This window comes from Tiliqua scincoides, chromosome 1, assembly GCF_035046505.1.
Source record: "Tiliqua scincoides isolate rTilSci1 chromosome 1, rTilSci1.hap2, whole genome shotgun sequence".
Taxonomy (NCBI): Eukaryota; Metazoa; Chordata; class Lepidosauria; order Squamata; family Scincidae; genus Tiliqua; species Tiliqua scincoides.
The window spans coordinates 237,599,836-237,616,637 of NC_089821.1; the positions used below are offsets into that span (position 1 = coordinate 237,599,836).

The 16,802-nt window shown below is 41.7% G+C and overlaps 1 protein-coding gene across 6 annotated transcripts in view; it reads left to right on the plus strand.

The window, feature by feature from the left end:
* Window positions 1-16,802, plus strand: part of BIRC6 (baculoviral IAP repeat containing 6) — a 169,640-nt gene that overhangs the window by 65,011 nt on the left and 87,827 nt on the right. For all 6 annotated transcript variants that reach the window (XM_066618148.1, XM_066618166.1, XM_066618187.1 and 3 more), the window contains 9 exons: window positions 1,409-1,624; window positions 2,952-3,135; window positions 4,711-4,866; window positions 7,808-7,941; window positions 9,716-9,869; window positions 11,210-11,326; window positions 13,145-13,299; window positions 14,529-14,655; window positions 16,504-16,614. In XM_066618148.1, coding sequence (XP_066474245.1) covers window positions 1,409-1,624; window positions 2,952-3,135; window positions 4,711-4,866; window positions 7,808-7,941; window positions 9,716-9,869; window positions 11,210-11,326; window positions 13,145-13,299; window positions 14,529-14,655; window positions 16,504-16,614 — 1,354 coding nt within the window. The remainder of the gene's footprint in view (window positions 1-1,408; window positions 1,625-2,951; window positions 3,136-4,710; window positions 4,867-7,807; window positions 7,942-9,715; window positions 9,870-11,209; window positions 11,327-13,144; window positions 13,300-14,528; window positions 14,656-16,503; window positions 16,615-16,802) is intronic.

Consider the following 16,802-nt stretch of genomic DNA (forward strand, 5'->3'; position numbering starts at 1 on the left):
GGCTGTTTTGAGGGACAAGTTGCATACCTTAGTCAAGAGATCTGCAACTTCATTCTTCAATTCCTTAATAACCCTTGGGTGGATGCCATCAGGGCCCGGTGACTTATTGATCTTTAATTTATCGATGAGGTCTGAAACATCTTCTCTTTTAACCTCTATCTGACTTAACTCCTCGGTCAGGAGGGGCCGTTCGGGCAGCGGTATCTGCCCGAGGTCTTCTGCCATGAAGACAGATGCAAAGAACTCATTTAATTTCTCTGCCATCTCTAAGTCTCCTTTTATCTCCCCTTTCCCTCCCTCACCATCCAGAGGGCCAACCGCTTCTCTGGCGGGTTTCCTGCTTCTAACATATTTGAAGAAGCTTTTATTATTCCCCTTAATGTTGCTGGCCATGCGTTCCTCATAGTCTCTCTTGGCCTCCCATATCACCTTCTTACATTTCTTTTGCCACAGTTTATGTTCCTTTTTATTCTCCTCATTAGGGCAAGACTTCCATTTACGGAAGGAAGCTTCCTTGCCCTTCACAGCCTCTCTAACTTGGCTGGTTAGCCATGCGGGCACTCTCCTGGATTTACTGGAACCCTTCTTTCTTTGCGGTATACACCTCTGCTGGGCCTCTATTACTGTTGTTTTAAGCAGCCTCCATGCACTCTGGAGAGATTGGACTCTTTTTACCCTCCCTTTCAACCTCCTTCTAACCTCCTTCTAACCAGCCTCCTCATTATCAACTATCTCCTTTCTGTAGTTGGGCTAAATTTGATTTTTAAGGTAATTAATGAATCATAAATAGGTATACTGTCAAAATTAGGGCATTGTCCTCCAATCTGCTCTCCTCTTCTTCTGCTTCAGTTTGTTCTATTTGGAATATTTGACAAATCTAATATGATCACTACATTAAGTGCAGCTCATGCTAGTTAGAGACTAATGATTTTCACTCCATACTCTCATTTAATTTATTTTTTTAAATGTATATCTTTCCTTTCTCGAAATGATTCATGGCAATTTACAAGACCCAAAGTTAAATCACAGAAGAAAATTTAGTTTTGCTTTACTGCTGTTACATTCACTGAAATAGATCAACATGAAACTCTCAGGCAGCTGGAAAGTATACTTCTGACTAGGGAAGGCTTATTGACACGTCCTTCATTTGGCACCAGAAAGCCTACAAAGAAGGCACAGCTACACCTTTAGGGAAAGGGTGTTTTGGGGGATCAGCCCCTTTGCAATCATTGCCCACTGAGCCTTAGAATGTGGTAGAACCTTGAAGATGGCCTCCTTAAAGAATCTTCAGGCCCTTCAAATGTATTGCAAGGTTTCAGTACTAGGACTTATTTTGCTGCATCCATGTATTGAAGTTGATAAGTTGAAAAATTGGCAAACTTTTGTTTTGTACTTTTGACTTACGCAGCACTTTAAGGATCTGATTCGTTTACGTCGGACTGCAGAGTGGCCTCGTTCAACACTGGACACGGAAGTATCAACTACAAAAGAAACAGCTGAAATTGAACCTCTTCCATTTACATTGGCACATGAGCGCTGCATCTCAGTAGTTCAGAAGCTGGCACTCTTTCTTTTATCTATGGATTTTACTTGTCATGCAGATCTGCTCCTGTTTGTGTGTAAGGTACACCATATATTATAATTTAATGGAGTTAGGGAAAAATAGATAGATCCTGAAACCTACATAATATTTTAGCATGACAGACTGAATGAACAGTTAGGAAAGGAATTTCATTATTTTGTCAGGTGTTCTTTGACTTGATCAAGCTACACACATGAGAGTCACTATGATTTAGTAGATGCGTGTTTGGCTAGGGAGTTTTGATCCCCACTCAACCATGAGCTAATTGGCCTTTCTCATCCTTACTTATTTTGCCTGGTTGGGGTTTAAATTAAACCCAGGTATGCTTTCAGCTAAGAACATAAGAGCCCTGCTGGATCAGGCCCAGGGCCCATCTAGTATAGCTTCCTGTATGTCATAAGGACCCACCAGATGCCTCAGGGAACACACAAGACAACAGCAGTCCTCCATCTTGCTGTTACTTCCCTGCATCTGGCATTCTTTTTACCCCTGCACACCCCCAACGAAGACACCAGTCTGCCATTTGGGTTTAACTTGGACCACTTTATTAAATACAAGTGACCAGTTTTCAAAACAGGAAACCTACTGAACATACTGTTCCTCGCCATTCGGGGCCAGCTCTTGATGTAGTTAAATTACATGACTTATAAATTTAAAAACATCAGTTTTAAAATTGGTTGTCTACAGATTTTTCATTTGGTAGAAGGAAGACGTCTGAGAGGCATACTTGCTTCAAGCATGGTTAATCTTTAATACATGCATCTCAAATTTCTGCTTCCTATTCCAAATTTCATTTTATTTTTTAAAAATCTTTTTTTTCCCATTTCACCCATGCTGGAGCAAGAACAAAATATTAATGCTATGATTTTTGTAAGATTTCCCACTTCATTCTTTTTTCTATTTCCATCATTCTCTTAGATGGAAGGGAAGGTATTAAAAAGATGCACCCTTTGAAAAAGACTTTCTCCAGCCAACTCCATCCAGGAAAGCATGCCACTTACATGTCCTTAAGTGCACCTTAAAGTGCAATGCCAGAAGGATCACACACATGGGCTGTGTAACTTACTCTTTTGTTCAGCTTCTCATATGCTTCTGAATGCATCTTTCATTGATATTAGACATGGCTGTAAACTCACCTATGGTTGAACATTTCGGCATGAAGCAGTTGCATAATTTCTTGAGGGTCACAGTTGGCGAATGAGTCTGTATTGGTTTATACTAGCCCAGATACCTTTTACTTGAGTCTTATTTCTTTCCTGGCATTCTGAAATTGCTTTCATAGAAAGGTGTTGCATCCTGTACAGTTATAAGCAAGTTTTTGCAGGCATAACCATACTTGCAGCTTTTTATTTCTGAAATTCCCTTCCAGGTTCTTGCTCGAATTGCCAATGCCACAAGACCTACGATTCATTTGTGTGAAATTGTGAATGAAGCTCAGTTGGAAAGGCTGCTGTTGCTTCTGGTTGGGACAGACTTTAACAGAGGAGACATTTCTTGGGGAGGAGCATGGGCTCAGTATTCTCTCACATGTATGCTGCAAGATATTCTAGCAGGTTGGTTAAAATACTCCTATTTCTTTAAAGGAAGTGCTAGCTGTACTCACTATATGGGAGCAAGGAAGGAATAACAGAGCCAATAGACTGAGTTAGGTTGACAAAAGGCCAGAATTTGTGGTGTCCAGTGTTGTATGTCATTTCACCCAGTCTAGTGATCCTGAGAGAACTGCAACCAGCTGGTCTTGCTCAGTGGGTGGGCAGATAATGGAGGATCAAATAGAACAGTCTTCTCTAGGGACAAAGTCTTCCTTTCAGCAATAGGAACTGGAGTGGTGGTGCTCCCTCCTTCCCCCCCCCAACCAACCAACCATATTCTGTAATGTTGACCAAAGTATGAGATGATGCTGGGCTGTGTTCCTTCCACCCCCGCACTGCACGACCAGGCCGTTGCACGAGGGTGGGATCTCACCTTGTTGGAGTTATTTAGCAAACAAATCTGTTCTGAATATAATTGCAGTTTACTAATGTAATGTAATAAAAACTGATGGATAGCATGCACAGCTAGACGACTCCAGTTTGAACTCCTAGCTTTTGGATATACTCTTTCCCCTTGCAGCATTTTCCTTATGTTTCCCTGCTGTGGCACAGCAGTCTCCAAACTTGGGGCCACTGTGCATCAAGAAATCCCTCCCCTGCATGACTGGAGCTTACCGTTCTGCAGAGGAGCCTGTTATCTTCATCTCTGAACTCCCCAAATGTCACCCTGGCCAGCAATGTCTGCTCAGAAATCTGGGTGCAGGGCCTGCTGGGTGACAGAATGTGAAAGTGGCTGACCACACGAAGTTTGGGAAAGATCAGAGTTGAAGATAGCAGTCTCCCCTGCAGAGTGATAAGCTCCATTCACATAGGGAGGGGTTTTCATGGGTGCTGGATCCAACCCACAAGCCAGGGTTTGGCATCTGCTTCTCTAGCAGGAGGGTCCCTCAGCAGTGCATTTTTGTGAGGCTCAGGAGGAATGGGGTGAGAAAAAAGGGCAGAGCAGAGTGTAAGCTGCTACTCTTTAAGTAGCATTATATTAATGAAATTCATGCATGTATGAAACAAATGTAGCTTAAGTTTTATGATCCATATTTTCCAAAAGTGCAGAACGCATTCTGGTGTATCTGTACTGAAATGCCATCAAGTTGTTTTAGTTGATGCTACGTTTTACTTCTACTAGTTTATACCAGTGTTTCTCAACTAGTGGTATGGGTACCACCAGTGCTGCTTGAGGGGCTATCTGGTTGTACTTGCAGGACCCCTGGCCACCTGCCAGTCGGCAGTGAGACTAGGAACATGGCGCAACAAGCAGCAGTAGGTGGCTTGGTTTGGAGGGCAGAGCTCCAAAAGCATGCTTTTCTGTTTTTGAAAAAACCCTCCCATCCACCGTAAGCCTCTTACTGGTGTTTGTCCCATTGCATCTGGCGTCCGAACCCAGAAGTGACTGGTGATGATGTAAACTGGTGGTCCCCTTGAGAAAACCTTGAGAAACACTGGTTTATACTATACTATTAAATACTGCAGATATTTGCATAATTTGAGCCAGTCTTTCTCCTTCTGTTTTGGTAAATGAACTGCCTTTGTTCTGTTCAGGGGAATTGCTGGCTCCAATAGCTGCTGAAGCAATGGAAGAAGCAGCAATGGGAGAAGAAGCAGGAGCTTCAGCTGGAGACTCTGATGATTCTCTTCAGCAGTCTACAGTTCAGTTAGTAGAAACTATAGATGAGCCCTTGACACATGACATTGCAGGTGAGCATATACACCTCATAGCTGTAACTATTACTTGCAAAATCTTGTTTTGGTTTTGTCATAATTCTAGCAGAAGTATTTCAGGGCCCAATCCTATCCACAACCGCTGCCCCACAGCACACCAATGCTGAAATGGCTGTTGCTGTATCCTGCAGGACTGGGTAAGCAGCCGAAGTCTCTTTGGGGTAAGGGAACATCAATCCCCTTAGCCTGGCTGTGTTCTTTTTTAGCTAGAGGAATAGGCGGAAGTGACATTTCTAGCATGTTGCTAGCCTGCTTCCAGCATGATTTATTTTAAAACTGTAAGTCAAACAATGCTGAATGTACATTGGGGTGCTTCTCAACATTTAATCATTGCCGCCGGTCAATAAAGCTACCTTAACATTATTTAAGGTTACACCATGGCTTCCTCATGAGGAAGCTGTTTGAACTATTCACTGAAGAGGCTATAATATATCTCCAAAACTAGACGTAATAAGGCAAAACGGGTGCCATTTTTGGAATCGGCACCCCAAATTCATATCAAACCACCATAAAGTTTGGGAAAAACTTTTCTGACCCTCAGTTTTGTAGGCCTGTGTAATTTGAGCAGTACAGGCTCCTTTGGTACCAATAATAGTATCATTTCCTGTCATCCTGTTGACTCTGGCAGTTTCTCTCTCCTCCTGTTCCCTCCTAAGACAGAGACTTCCTTGTTGGTCAGGATGCCAGAGCCTTCACTAGAGCATCAGGTCGAGGTCAGGAAGTCAGTTTCTCCATTGAAGAATCTGAAACTACTTTATATAATATGACAACCTTTGCTTTGGGCATGCAGTATCGCTGTCCCCACAATGAGCTGGACTGAAAGTAGAGCAAAAGAAAGCAGTTGCCCATGACTAGAACCTTAATATTGAAGTTTTCTGTTCTGTAGCTCATCACTGTGAACCTGAAGAACTCCACTATGTGTGTCTGCACAGATGACCACTCAAAAAACTATTGCTTTTCTGTTCTTTGTGTTATGTCTATATTATATACTGAATGCCTGTGCAAACTGGGATGGGGTGAAGGAGAGGCCTAGATTTTTCCTATCTCTCATTGGAATTCCTATAGCAGTGGTTCTACTACAACCGGTGGTGCTTGTGATGGTGTCTGGTGATACATTTGGGACCCCTAGATCTCTGCCACCTGACAGCAGGACATGCAATGCAACAAGCAGAAGTAGGGGGCTCGGCTCTGTGGCCAGAGCTCCAGAGTGCACTTTTCATGCAGTTGAAAAACCCTCCAGTCCACTCTGAGACTCTTACCAGTGTTTGTGTGTCTGGCCTCCCAATTTGGAAGTAACTGGCGATGACATCATCACAAGCACTGAGAAATGCTGCCCTATAGCATTGTTTTAGGATTATTTGAATGTAGACTACATAGATTCCTAAGAATGCACAGCTTTAAAATGCTTTAAATGAAAAGCTTTAAAATTCCTTACATAAGAACATAAGAACAGCCCCACTGGATCAGGCCATAGGCCCATCTAGTTCAGCTTCCTGTATCTCACAGCGGCCCACCAAATGCCCCAGGGAGCACACCAGATAACAAGAGACCTCATCCTGGTGCCCTCCCTTGCATCTGGCATTCTGACATAGCCCATTTCTAAAATCAGGAGTCTGCGCATACGCATCATGGCTTGTAACCCGTAATGGATTTTTCCTCCAGAAACTTGTCCAATCCCCTTTTAAAGGCATCCAGGCCAGTCGCCATCGCCACATCCTGTGGCAAGGAGTTCCACAGACCAACCACATGCTGAGTAAAGAAATATTTTCTTTTGTCTGTTCTAACTCTCCCAACACTCAATTTTAGTGAATGTCCCCTGGTTTTGGTGTTATGTGAGAGTGTAAAGAGCATCTCTGTATCCACTCTGTCCATCCCATGCATAATTTTGTATGTCTCAGTCATGTTCTCCCTCAGGCGCCTCTTTTCTAGGCTGAAGAGGCCCAAACGCCATAGCCTTTCCTCATAAGGAAGGTGCCCCATCTTAGTCGCTCTTTTGCACCTTTTCCATTTCCACTATATCCTTTTTGAGATGTAGCAACCAGAACTGGACACAATACTCCAGGTGTGGCCTTACCATTGATTTGTACAACGGCATTATAATATTAACTGTTTTGTTCTCAATACCTTTCCTAATGATCCCAAGCATAGAATTGGCCTCCTTCACTGCCGCCGCACATTGGGTCGACACTTTCATCGACCTGTCCACCACCACCCCAAGATCTCTCTCCTGATCTGTCACAGACAGCTCAGAACCCATCAGCCTATATCTAAAGTTTTGATTTTTTGCCCCAATGTGCATGACTTTACACTTACTGACATTGAAGTGCATCTGCCATTTTGCTGCCCATTCTGCCAGTCTGGAGAGATCCTTCTGGAGCTCCTCACAATCACTTCTGGTCTTCACCACTTGGGAAAGTTTGGTGTCATCCGCAAACTTAGCCACCTCATTGCTCAACCCTGTCTCCAGGTCATTTATGAAGAGGTTGAAAAGCACCGGTCCCAGGACAGATCCTTGGTGCATACTGCTTTTCACCTCTCTCCATTGTGAAAATTGCCCATTGACACCCACTCTGTTTCCTGGCCTTCAACCAGTTCTCAATCCATGAGAGGACCTGTCCTCTAATTCCCTGACTGTGGAGTATTTCAGTAGCCTTTGGTGAGGGACCGTGTCGAACACCTTCTGAAAGTCCAGATATATAATGTCCACGGGTTCTCCCGCATCCGCATGCCTGTTGACCTTTTCAAAGAATTCTATAAGGTTCGTGAGGCAAGACTTACCCTTACAGAAGCCATGCTGATTCTCCCTCAGCAAGGCCTGTTCATCTGTGTGTATGCAAAGCTTTAAAACACAGCTTTAAAATCAGCTTTTCCAGTTTATCTATTATGGACCTTAATATGCTTTTTGAATTATCTAAAGGTACTCCACCTCTATCATCTTTGGAAAAAGATAAAGACATCGATCTTGAGTTACTGCAAGACCTGATGGAAGTTGATATTGATCCTTTAGATATTGATTTGGAAAAAGATCCTCTTGCAGCCAAAGTTTTCAAGGTATGGTGCACTTGAGTTTTTAAAGTAGCTGCTATTTGCAGAACAATACAGTTTTTCGTAAACATTCTTGCCAGTTATGTTTATCTGTACTTTATATTATAGTATTATAATATATTATAATAGTATTATAATATAATCTCAGTTCTTTATTTTATACTATAGAAACATTTCACAAACAGGTAAGTAATGTTATTAAGAACATCTGATAAGACATCTGTAGATCTGTTCTACAGAAGAACAACCTCAGAGCAACCAGAAAAAGGCTGCAGGCAGCTTGGAAGGCTGCGTATGTACCAGTATGTATCCGTCCTGTACACTTTCAGCATCACCTGTTTTGGCCCTGTTTTGGATGCTCAGATAATCTGTTTCACGTGTTTATATGAGAAATGGGATCTTTTCATTGGTGGTGCTGGTTCTTTTGAATACTCTTTTTGTTGAGGCTGTGTGCGCCTCTGTACCTTTAAGCACATGGTGAAAACCTGGCTCATATCGGGTGACTATAGTAGCTGGTTATTTTGTTTGGATGCTGTTCTTAATTGCTGCTGGATTTCAATTGTTGGTTTATTCATGTAGTCGTTACCTTGGCATACTGTGGGTGTACCATTCCCTGAACCCCCACAGTTGCAGAAATCTGCAGATAATGGGATCTGCAGGGTGGGCCAACCTGTACCCTCCAAACACAACCGGAGTTGTCCTCCGGTCTTATCCAGAGGGTATTCTGAGGTGTGGGCCAACATGTGGCCTCTTTGCCTCTCAGAATGCCTGCTGGAAACATCTAAAACAGACTTCTGGTTTTTCGGAAAACTGAAAGTGCGTCTTACACCATCCATAGGTTTTCTTAGACACAGGGAGGCAGTGTGCATCCTCCCCAGACCTTAGAACATGTTCTGGGTGTGACCAGAGGACACCACCGGTCATGTCTGGAGGGAACAGGTTGGCTTTCAACGTGGGTCATGCGATCCGTGTTGAGTTGAATCTGTGCATGCAAAATCCGCAGGTAAGGTCTGACCTGTACTTGGAATTTGAGTTTAACTTGCCTTTTATTAAGCCATTTTGGGTCCTATGGCAGAAAAGCAAAAGATTTTGCTGTGATAAGGTTTTTTTAAAATGTTGCTTTATCACAGCCTTCCGAGCTGCCTGCAGTCTTTTCCTGGTCACTCTGAGGCTCTTCCATTACTCCTACTAGCCCCAGAATTCATCACGCTGCATTGAGGCTCCTCCATTGGAGAAATGGAGGAGCCTCAGAGCAAACAGGAAGAGGCTGCATGGTGTTCAGAAGGCTGCTTGCAGTCCTGGAAATGCAGCGGTTTCGCTACACTTAGGTAAAGCAAGATTCCCCGATCTTTTTAAAAAAGGTGCCCCTGTATCCACGGTTTCCAGTATCTGTGGGGAGGGGTGGTGGTACTGGGCCATGCCTTTATTTCAAGGGCTTGCCTACTTCTTTCCACTTCTATCCCATGTGAATTTCTTCCTCTCTTCCATGATTTGCTTTATGATATAATGTGTTGTTTGCAGGCCATATCTATCAGGTGATCTGTTGCCCTTATTGGTTCAACCACAACTTGTTGGTATAGTTGAATGAATAGGGGCTTAATTTAAAGGCTAGTTGAAAAATAGTACTCCCCTCATTTGTGTTTTTGCATGCCTACCAAAATATGTTGCCATAACACCAGTCTAATTTTATGTCTGCTTACATTGTTTTCATAGCAGCTGCTTAAGATTGTATGTGGAGAATCAAATAATAACTACTGCATATTTCATTTTTTAAATAAAGCCTATCAGCAGCACATGGTACGATTACTGGGGTGCTGACTATGGTACATACAATTACAACCCTTACATTGGAGGTGTTGGAATCTCTGTGGCAAAACCAGCAGTTACAACAGAAAAGAATGGATCACAAACCGTAAGCGTATCAGTTTCTCAAGGTACAAAGTAGCTGTAGTCTTACATGCTGTGAAACAATTGATTTGACTTGCTTGAGAAATTACTGACATTTTACTGTAGTAGTCACAGAGTGGTTACTTAGATGCTTGAAGTAGGAATTTGCTTTGTGCCAGTGAAAATGGTTCATACTCAATTCACTGGTTATGTATGCATGTTCTGATGGTTGGAGGCAAAAAGGACTTCTATCTAAATACCTACATTAGGCATATCCTAATTGAGAGCCAGGGTGGTGTAGTGGTTTGGGAGGTAGACTTAGATCTGGAAGATCCAGGTTCGAATCCCCCCTCAGCCACGAAGCTTCCTGGGTGACCTTGGGCCAGTCACTTTCTCTCAGCCTCACCTACCTCACAGGGTTGTTGTGAGAACAAAAGGAGGGGAGCAGCTGTGTTCACCGCCCTGAGCTCTTTGGAGGAAAAGAAATATAAATATCCATATTGTAATATAACTATTCTTGAAAATTGCCCGAGTTTCTAAATTAGTGCATTTTATTTTGCAGTAGTTTGTCTCTAGGAAGTGATTCAGTTGTCCTTTTCAGCATACAGAACTTGTCATGTGTTTCTCAGACTGTAGGCATAATCTGAGCCTACTGTTTGATTCCGTTAGAGCTGCATCAGATTGAGTAAATTTTGGAATCAATTTATTAAACTGTTTCTTGTTCTGTTAACCACTGGTGATCCTGGCCCCTGTGCTGCTACGGACCTGGATCACAGAATGCCGCACACATCCCAGGGGAAGGTAGCCCCCCACCAGTTGCATCTGGGGGCCCTCCAAAGGCCTTATAATGTCACTTCCAGAAGTGTCACTTCCAGCCTCTGATTGGGGAGGATGGGAGCGGGTGTGAGAGGTGGCAGTGGGGGCCCAAGGAAGGTGCTGCCACCCCTGCAGGCATAATGCCCCGAGGCATTTATTGTAAGATTGTAACAATCTTATCTCAAGTCAAACTTCTGTTTAGAGCGGTATACCAGGGCTGTTAATACCTGTAGATTGAAGGTGCCTATCTTAGAACATTTATGTATTTAAAGGATTTTCATATTGCATTTTCAGTTCTTAAAAAGAGAACTCAAGGGGACTTGCAAGGTTAAAACAAAAATTAAATCTAAGATGTTTTTAGGCTTCATTTGTCCACCTTACTGCCAGTTCTCATGTTTACTTTTTCTATTACATAACTAGCACTTTTCCCTACTTTAACTTGCCTTTCTCATATGCTATAACATACAGATAGTACCCTGTATTAATGAAGGGAATATGCTGAAGATTTGATGAAATATTACTTCCCTTGTCTGAAATAGTTTTAGATGTTTACTCTGTTGTTTTTCCAAAGCTTTAGATGCCCGCTTAGAAGTTGGACTTGAACAACAGGCTGAACTGATGCTGAAAATGATGTCTACTCTAGAGGCTGATTCCATTCTGCAAGCATTAACCAACACATCTCCTACATGTAATTTTGCATAATTTAAACCTAAGCATATTTGGGTATTTTAATCATTACTTTTCTGTTGCTCAAAATTTTGAATATACACATAATTAGCTACACATGGGATAGGTGCCTGGGAACTCAGATGTCCTTGCTTACCTAGGCTATTTTTAAACAGATTATTTAAGTGGTGAGGGCTAAAACATGAGCAATTCCTAACAATAGCAAGATTGATATGAATATGTGCAGTAAATAAAACAGTGTTGTGACAGTCTCGAGTCAGTCTTCCTTTTAGAAGAGGTGTTTTACACCAAATTTTTCTACTTATGAGTTACTCTGAGCTAGTCAGAAAGAACCCCAAATATTTTGTGTCAGGCTTCACTGATTCCACTTTTTTGACAATGCAGTAGTGTCCTTGAGACAATATAAAATTTGCATCATAGAAGAGAAATATACCATCTTAGCTACTGTATTGTATATTTCGATATAATAAAACAAAAGATGGGAAAAATAGGAGATTCTCATTCCTCTTGTTTGTGGCGTGTTTCAAACAATGCGATGCCTGGAGACCAATTCTGAGTCAATTTGGCAGATATCCATTGATCTAATCTTCCATATTTTGTGTGTAATTATTTTTTTAATTCTTGTTATAAAATTTTTGAATTACCTGTATGATGATTGGAACAGTCAGGAACAATAAAGAGAATCTGAATTACATGTGTAGAAGAAACAACAAGGTCAGTTAATCACTACAGGGGCCTGTTGAGCATCAAGAAAATATGAAGGTTGAATGAAGTCTGTGCACCCAATCTGGAGCAGTGGTCTTCAGTTTCACAAAAGCTGGGATTACTTCAAATCCTATCCTGCAACATGAGATCTACCACAAGAATTGGGAGGATGAGAGGGTTGGGCCATGACTTCTCCTCTTTCCTGCTTTTCTTCTTCTTTGTCCACTCAATGACATCGTACATTATGTGCTCCAGTGTGTTCCCCTGCCCCTTTCTTTCCAGGCTAATTAGGAGAGGAGGAGGCAGACAGAAGTGAGGCAACAACCATGTGCTCAATTTTGGGAGGAGAGTTGAGGCAGAGCAAGTAGATAAACAGGACACCAGCGGGCCTGCTGAAAATTGGGGGACTTAGCCAAAGCAGTTCTCCCAATTCCAAAGTCTCCATGATTTGCTTTATCTAGGATCCCTAGCCCTGGCTACTATTCAGACTGTACCAGGCCTGGACCTCAAAAATAAATAAAGGAAGCAAGCAGTGGTTGCACTAGTGCAACCCACCGGAGGTTGGACCATGACCCACCTGTGTATCTAGACTGGTTTTTGCTGTTGTCTTCAGTGTCCAGGGTATATATTGCTTCTTGTTCCTTATTGTCAGAGGCAACTTCCTATGAACAAATTAATTTTTTTCAGTAGTGGAACATTAGAAATTGTAGTATTAGTGTGGCAAACAAATTAAACCTAGGTGCTGTCTTTAAAGATATTCCTAGAAAATACTTTCAAGGAAGTTAGTCTTGAAGAATTTAATAGTGGTGATATTAGGAATGTAGTTTTTATGGATCAAAAGCAGTGGAAGCTTCACTGAATTGATGCCCTTAGTAGGAAGTTTAAGGTGCAGTGAAAGCAAGCCCCTCATGTTCAGTGGGGATTACTCCTCAGCAAGTGTGTTTAGGACTGCAGCCTTAAATGGCATGGGCAAATTGAGTGATAACATTTCAAGGTTATTCAATTTGAATTCTAGGAAACTGTTGTAAAAGACCATATATGTGTTCATTGACAAAGATAAAGAAAAAAGTGCAGTTTCTCTTTTGTAACTGAAAAATACCTTGGTTTTTTTTAGTAAGTCAGTCACCAAGTGGAACTGATGATTCATTGCTACGGGGACTTCATGCACCAAATCAGAGCAACCAGTTTATTATCCAGCTGTCCTCCATACCAATGTTAAGTGCATGCTTCAACAAACTCTTCTCATTGCTACAAGTCCATCATGTTCAGGTATGAAATCCAGTTGTGAAGTCTGAAAATTTTTCCTGTCATTATCTTCACCAAGCTCTGGAGCATTGAGAGGGAAGCGACACAGAGTTTCAATTCCAGCTGTGCAGCTTACACATAATCATTCACACATGCAGCACCCTCATTTGAGAACCACTGCACAAAACGTGATTGTGTTAACCATAGTTAAGAAATTATGCTGTAGTTTGAACTTCCAGATGAACATTTAGCACACCATGGTTTAGAACTGCTTGTCGATATTCATTTTCCCACTTAACTCAGCTTCATGAGTTTGCTCCCATCTCCATGATGTAGCAGTTCTTGAGCTGGAGGAATGGCCAAAACTATGATTGGCCAGAACTGTGGTCTAACTCTTGTCCTGAGTAGCACTAGCCCAGAGAGGTTGAGATGAGGAGAGATGCTCAGGACAGAAAGACTTAGAAAGTAAGTTGTAAAAAGAGCAGAAGTTTACTAAGAAAAATTTAAAGGGGTGAGGGGAATGGTAAAAAACAGGCACTTGCAATTAGAAGAAAAATAGGTCTCAATGTTGGACACAAAATCAAGGCAGTAAACACAGAATGCAACTAGCTGGACAGTACCCTCTGCCTTTCTGCAGCTTCCATATTCACCTTTAAGAGGTTCTGAAGAAGCAGCAATTAGCAGATAATCTTTTGTTCAGTGTTTGTACAAAGACAAGCTCCGATTCAAATGCGCTACCATCTTCTGTGGGGTTCTGGTAGCGCAGTCTCTACTGTTCAATTCAGTTAGTCAATTCAGAGGCAGGCAATGTGGAGTCAGCCCCTTGAACCTCTCCTTGACCTTGGTCATGTGGTTGGGCTTGACCAATAGGAAAACAAATACCAGACTCAGCAAAGTGCTGGGCATTGCCCCTTGGTCCTTTGCGTCACATTGCTAGGACCAGACTTTGGCATCTCCAATATACATCACAGCTGAACTTTTGCCTGCACATTTGTGCAGATGGCAGAAGTTAGAAAGACAGAGAAATTCTTCTGGTTTGCTCAACCTGAGCCATTTTAAACAGGCCCACATATTTTCTATGAAGATGGAAAGATACTCATTCACGACCCCAGGCAATTGTGATGTGCTAGAAAGAGAATATAATGTTGGGATGAAATTTTAAGCCATCAGTTCATTATATATTGTCATGTTCTCTGTTCCATAGTTGTTCTAAGTAGCTCTTTAAATATCAATTGCCTGTTGTTTTCCTTTAGCTTGAGTCCCTGCTACAGTTATGGCTCACATTAAGCCTGAATTCTGGGTCTACTGGTACAAAAGACAACTGCAGTGACATTTTTTTGTATAATGCCAACCGGACACCTGTCATTCCTTTGAATCAAGGTGAGCTTCATCAGTGTGTACATATTAGGCAGGATGTTTTTATGCATCTATATACAGATAAAAACCTATGTATGTATTGGTGTAGTACTGTACTTGATGAAATCAATAGTGAAATTTATCTTGTATGCAGTGGAAATTAGTTCAGTGTTTAATTATGATATTCAAATGCTATTTCAATCCTGAAGGAAAATTAGCCACCAGGAAGAAGAGAATAGAAGAGTTGTATGTTGTACACTCTGTATTTAAAGTCCCTTTTTTTCTTTTCTGACCACCTATCCCAGAGTGCAGTTTTACAGGGTTCATAAAGGATATGGAAACCTATGGGATTAAAGTCTCCACTGAGAGCTGTTCAAGGACATTATCATGGAAGCTCCAAAGTGTAGCTTAATTATCTCCACAGTGATGTCCCTAGGATTAAATCATCCTTTAGCCCAGTATGCCACACACTTTGTATCAGTAATCTTTATAAAGAGAAATGAGTGTTAATAACATTTGCAACTAACATTATGTGTTAGATCCCCTTTACGCATAGCCAGCAGCATGAGAGTCACTTGCCCATGATGTGATCCTGCATTGATGGGGAGTGACTGACTATTACAACTGCATGTGCAGTCAATTGCGTTGTCTTTGCCATCTGGGCTGGGAAAGAGCTGTGAATGTAGACCCTATCCATGCAGTTGTGATAGTTGCACACATGCTGCCCAGTAGTTTTGGATTGCATCACAGGGAACCAGCTTCCTAGTGTGAAAAGTAGACCTAAGATTAGTTGGTGTTGGGATGGATAAGTATATACTTTTAGCTCTCCCCCACCCCATGGGATGAAGCTCCTTCTTTGCCAAACAGGGAATAATTCATTGGAGTTACTCTTGATATTCCAGTGACTCCTTACTTCCTCCAAATTCTTAAAGCAGACATGATACCAACACTGTTTATCTATTTGAATAAAGCCACAAAGTTATAATTACATAGGCTGGATGTTGTGTCATATTACTTCCTGTTGATGTACTTAGGGAGTTCGGAAAGGTGTGTAAACTTGAGTCATAAATGACCCAAAATCTGCTGAATCTGGGACCAGAAGGCAATTTCTGTCACAGGATCCAAGTGCCTCTTCTCATAATGGAGTAATAGCTGCTTCACATGCTACCAAATTCCTATGTAAAAGTCAAGTCCGTGTAGGAAATTTGCTTGATTTTTGCAAGTAGACCCTAACATGTTGCAAACATGTTGGCAGCATGGGAAGTGGTGTGAGCCCTGAGTATGAAAATTGTCTCATCTTGTTCACCTCTCCACTATTGCAAGTGGAGTGGACCCTTAGAGTATACAAAAGCTGATCTTTTGAACAAAGCAAAAAATTTAAAACAGTAGTAACACAAGCCTTGCCATTTGTTTCACCCTTGGAGAAAATGTCAAAACTAGGCAGGCCTCTGCCCTCGAAGAGTTCTGTGATTCATTTCTGTACTTGGATGCTGGTGAACTTGTACACTTCTCTCTCACACATCAGTTTAATCCCCATGTGTGCTTGTTACTAGCATTGGCCAATTCATTTAGTGCAGTGTTTCCCAAACAGTGGGTCACAACCCATCAATGGGCTGCAACTTGATTGTTAATGGATTGTGAAACTGACAAACTGATAGCTGGCAAGGAAAATGTAAGTGGGTCGTGGTGCTAAAATGTTTGGGAACCACTGGTTTAGTGTATTCATGAGCGTGGCAGATTTTGACATCCAGTTCTTGCCACCCTAAAAAGTGAGGTTTCCTCTTCAAATAACTGAAGTCTGCAAATAATACAGACAATTACAACTTGCAGTTGTGAAATGCCGTGCTTTTGAACTAAGTGTGTTTGTTACAGCATCAGTAACTAGCTTCCTGACTGTCCTGGCATGGTATCCTAATACCTTACTGCGAACATGGTGCCTTGTACTTCATAGTCTAACCCTCATGACGAACATGCAATTCAACTGTAAGTTTCTTTGGAATATCGCACTTACGAAGCCTAAGTTTTTAAAATTAAATTGTAATTTAAAAAACAGTAAATAATTGCAATTGGGTTGAAGTAAGTTGAATGAAAGTAGGGATCTGTATTACGGTAGCGCTTTTGTTTGTCCATTTTCTAATATCTTAATGTAAGTACAAACATATGTATCTTAT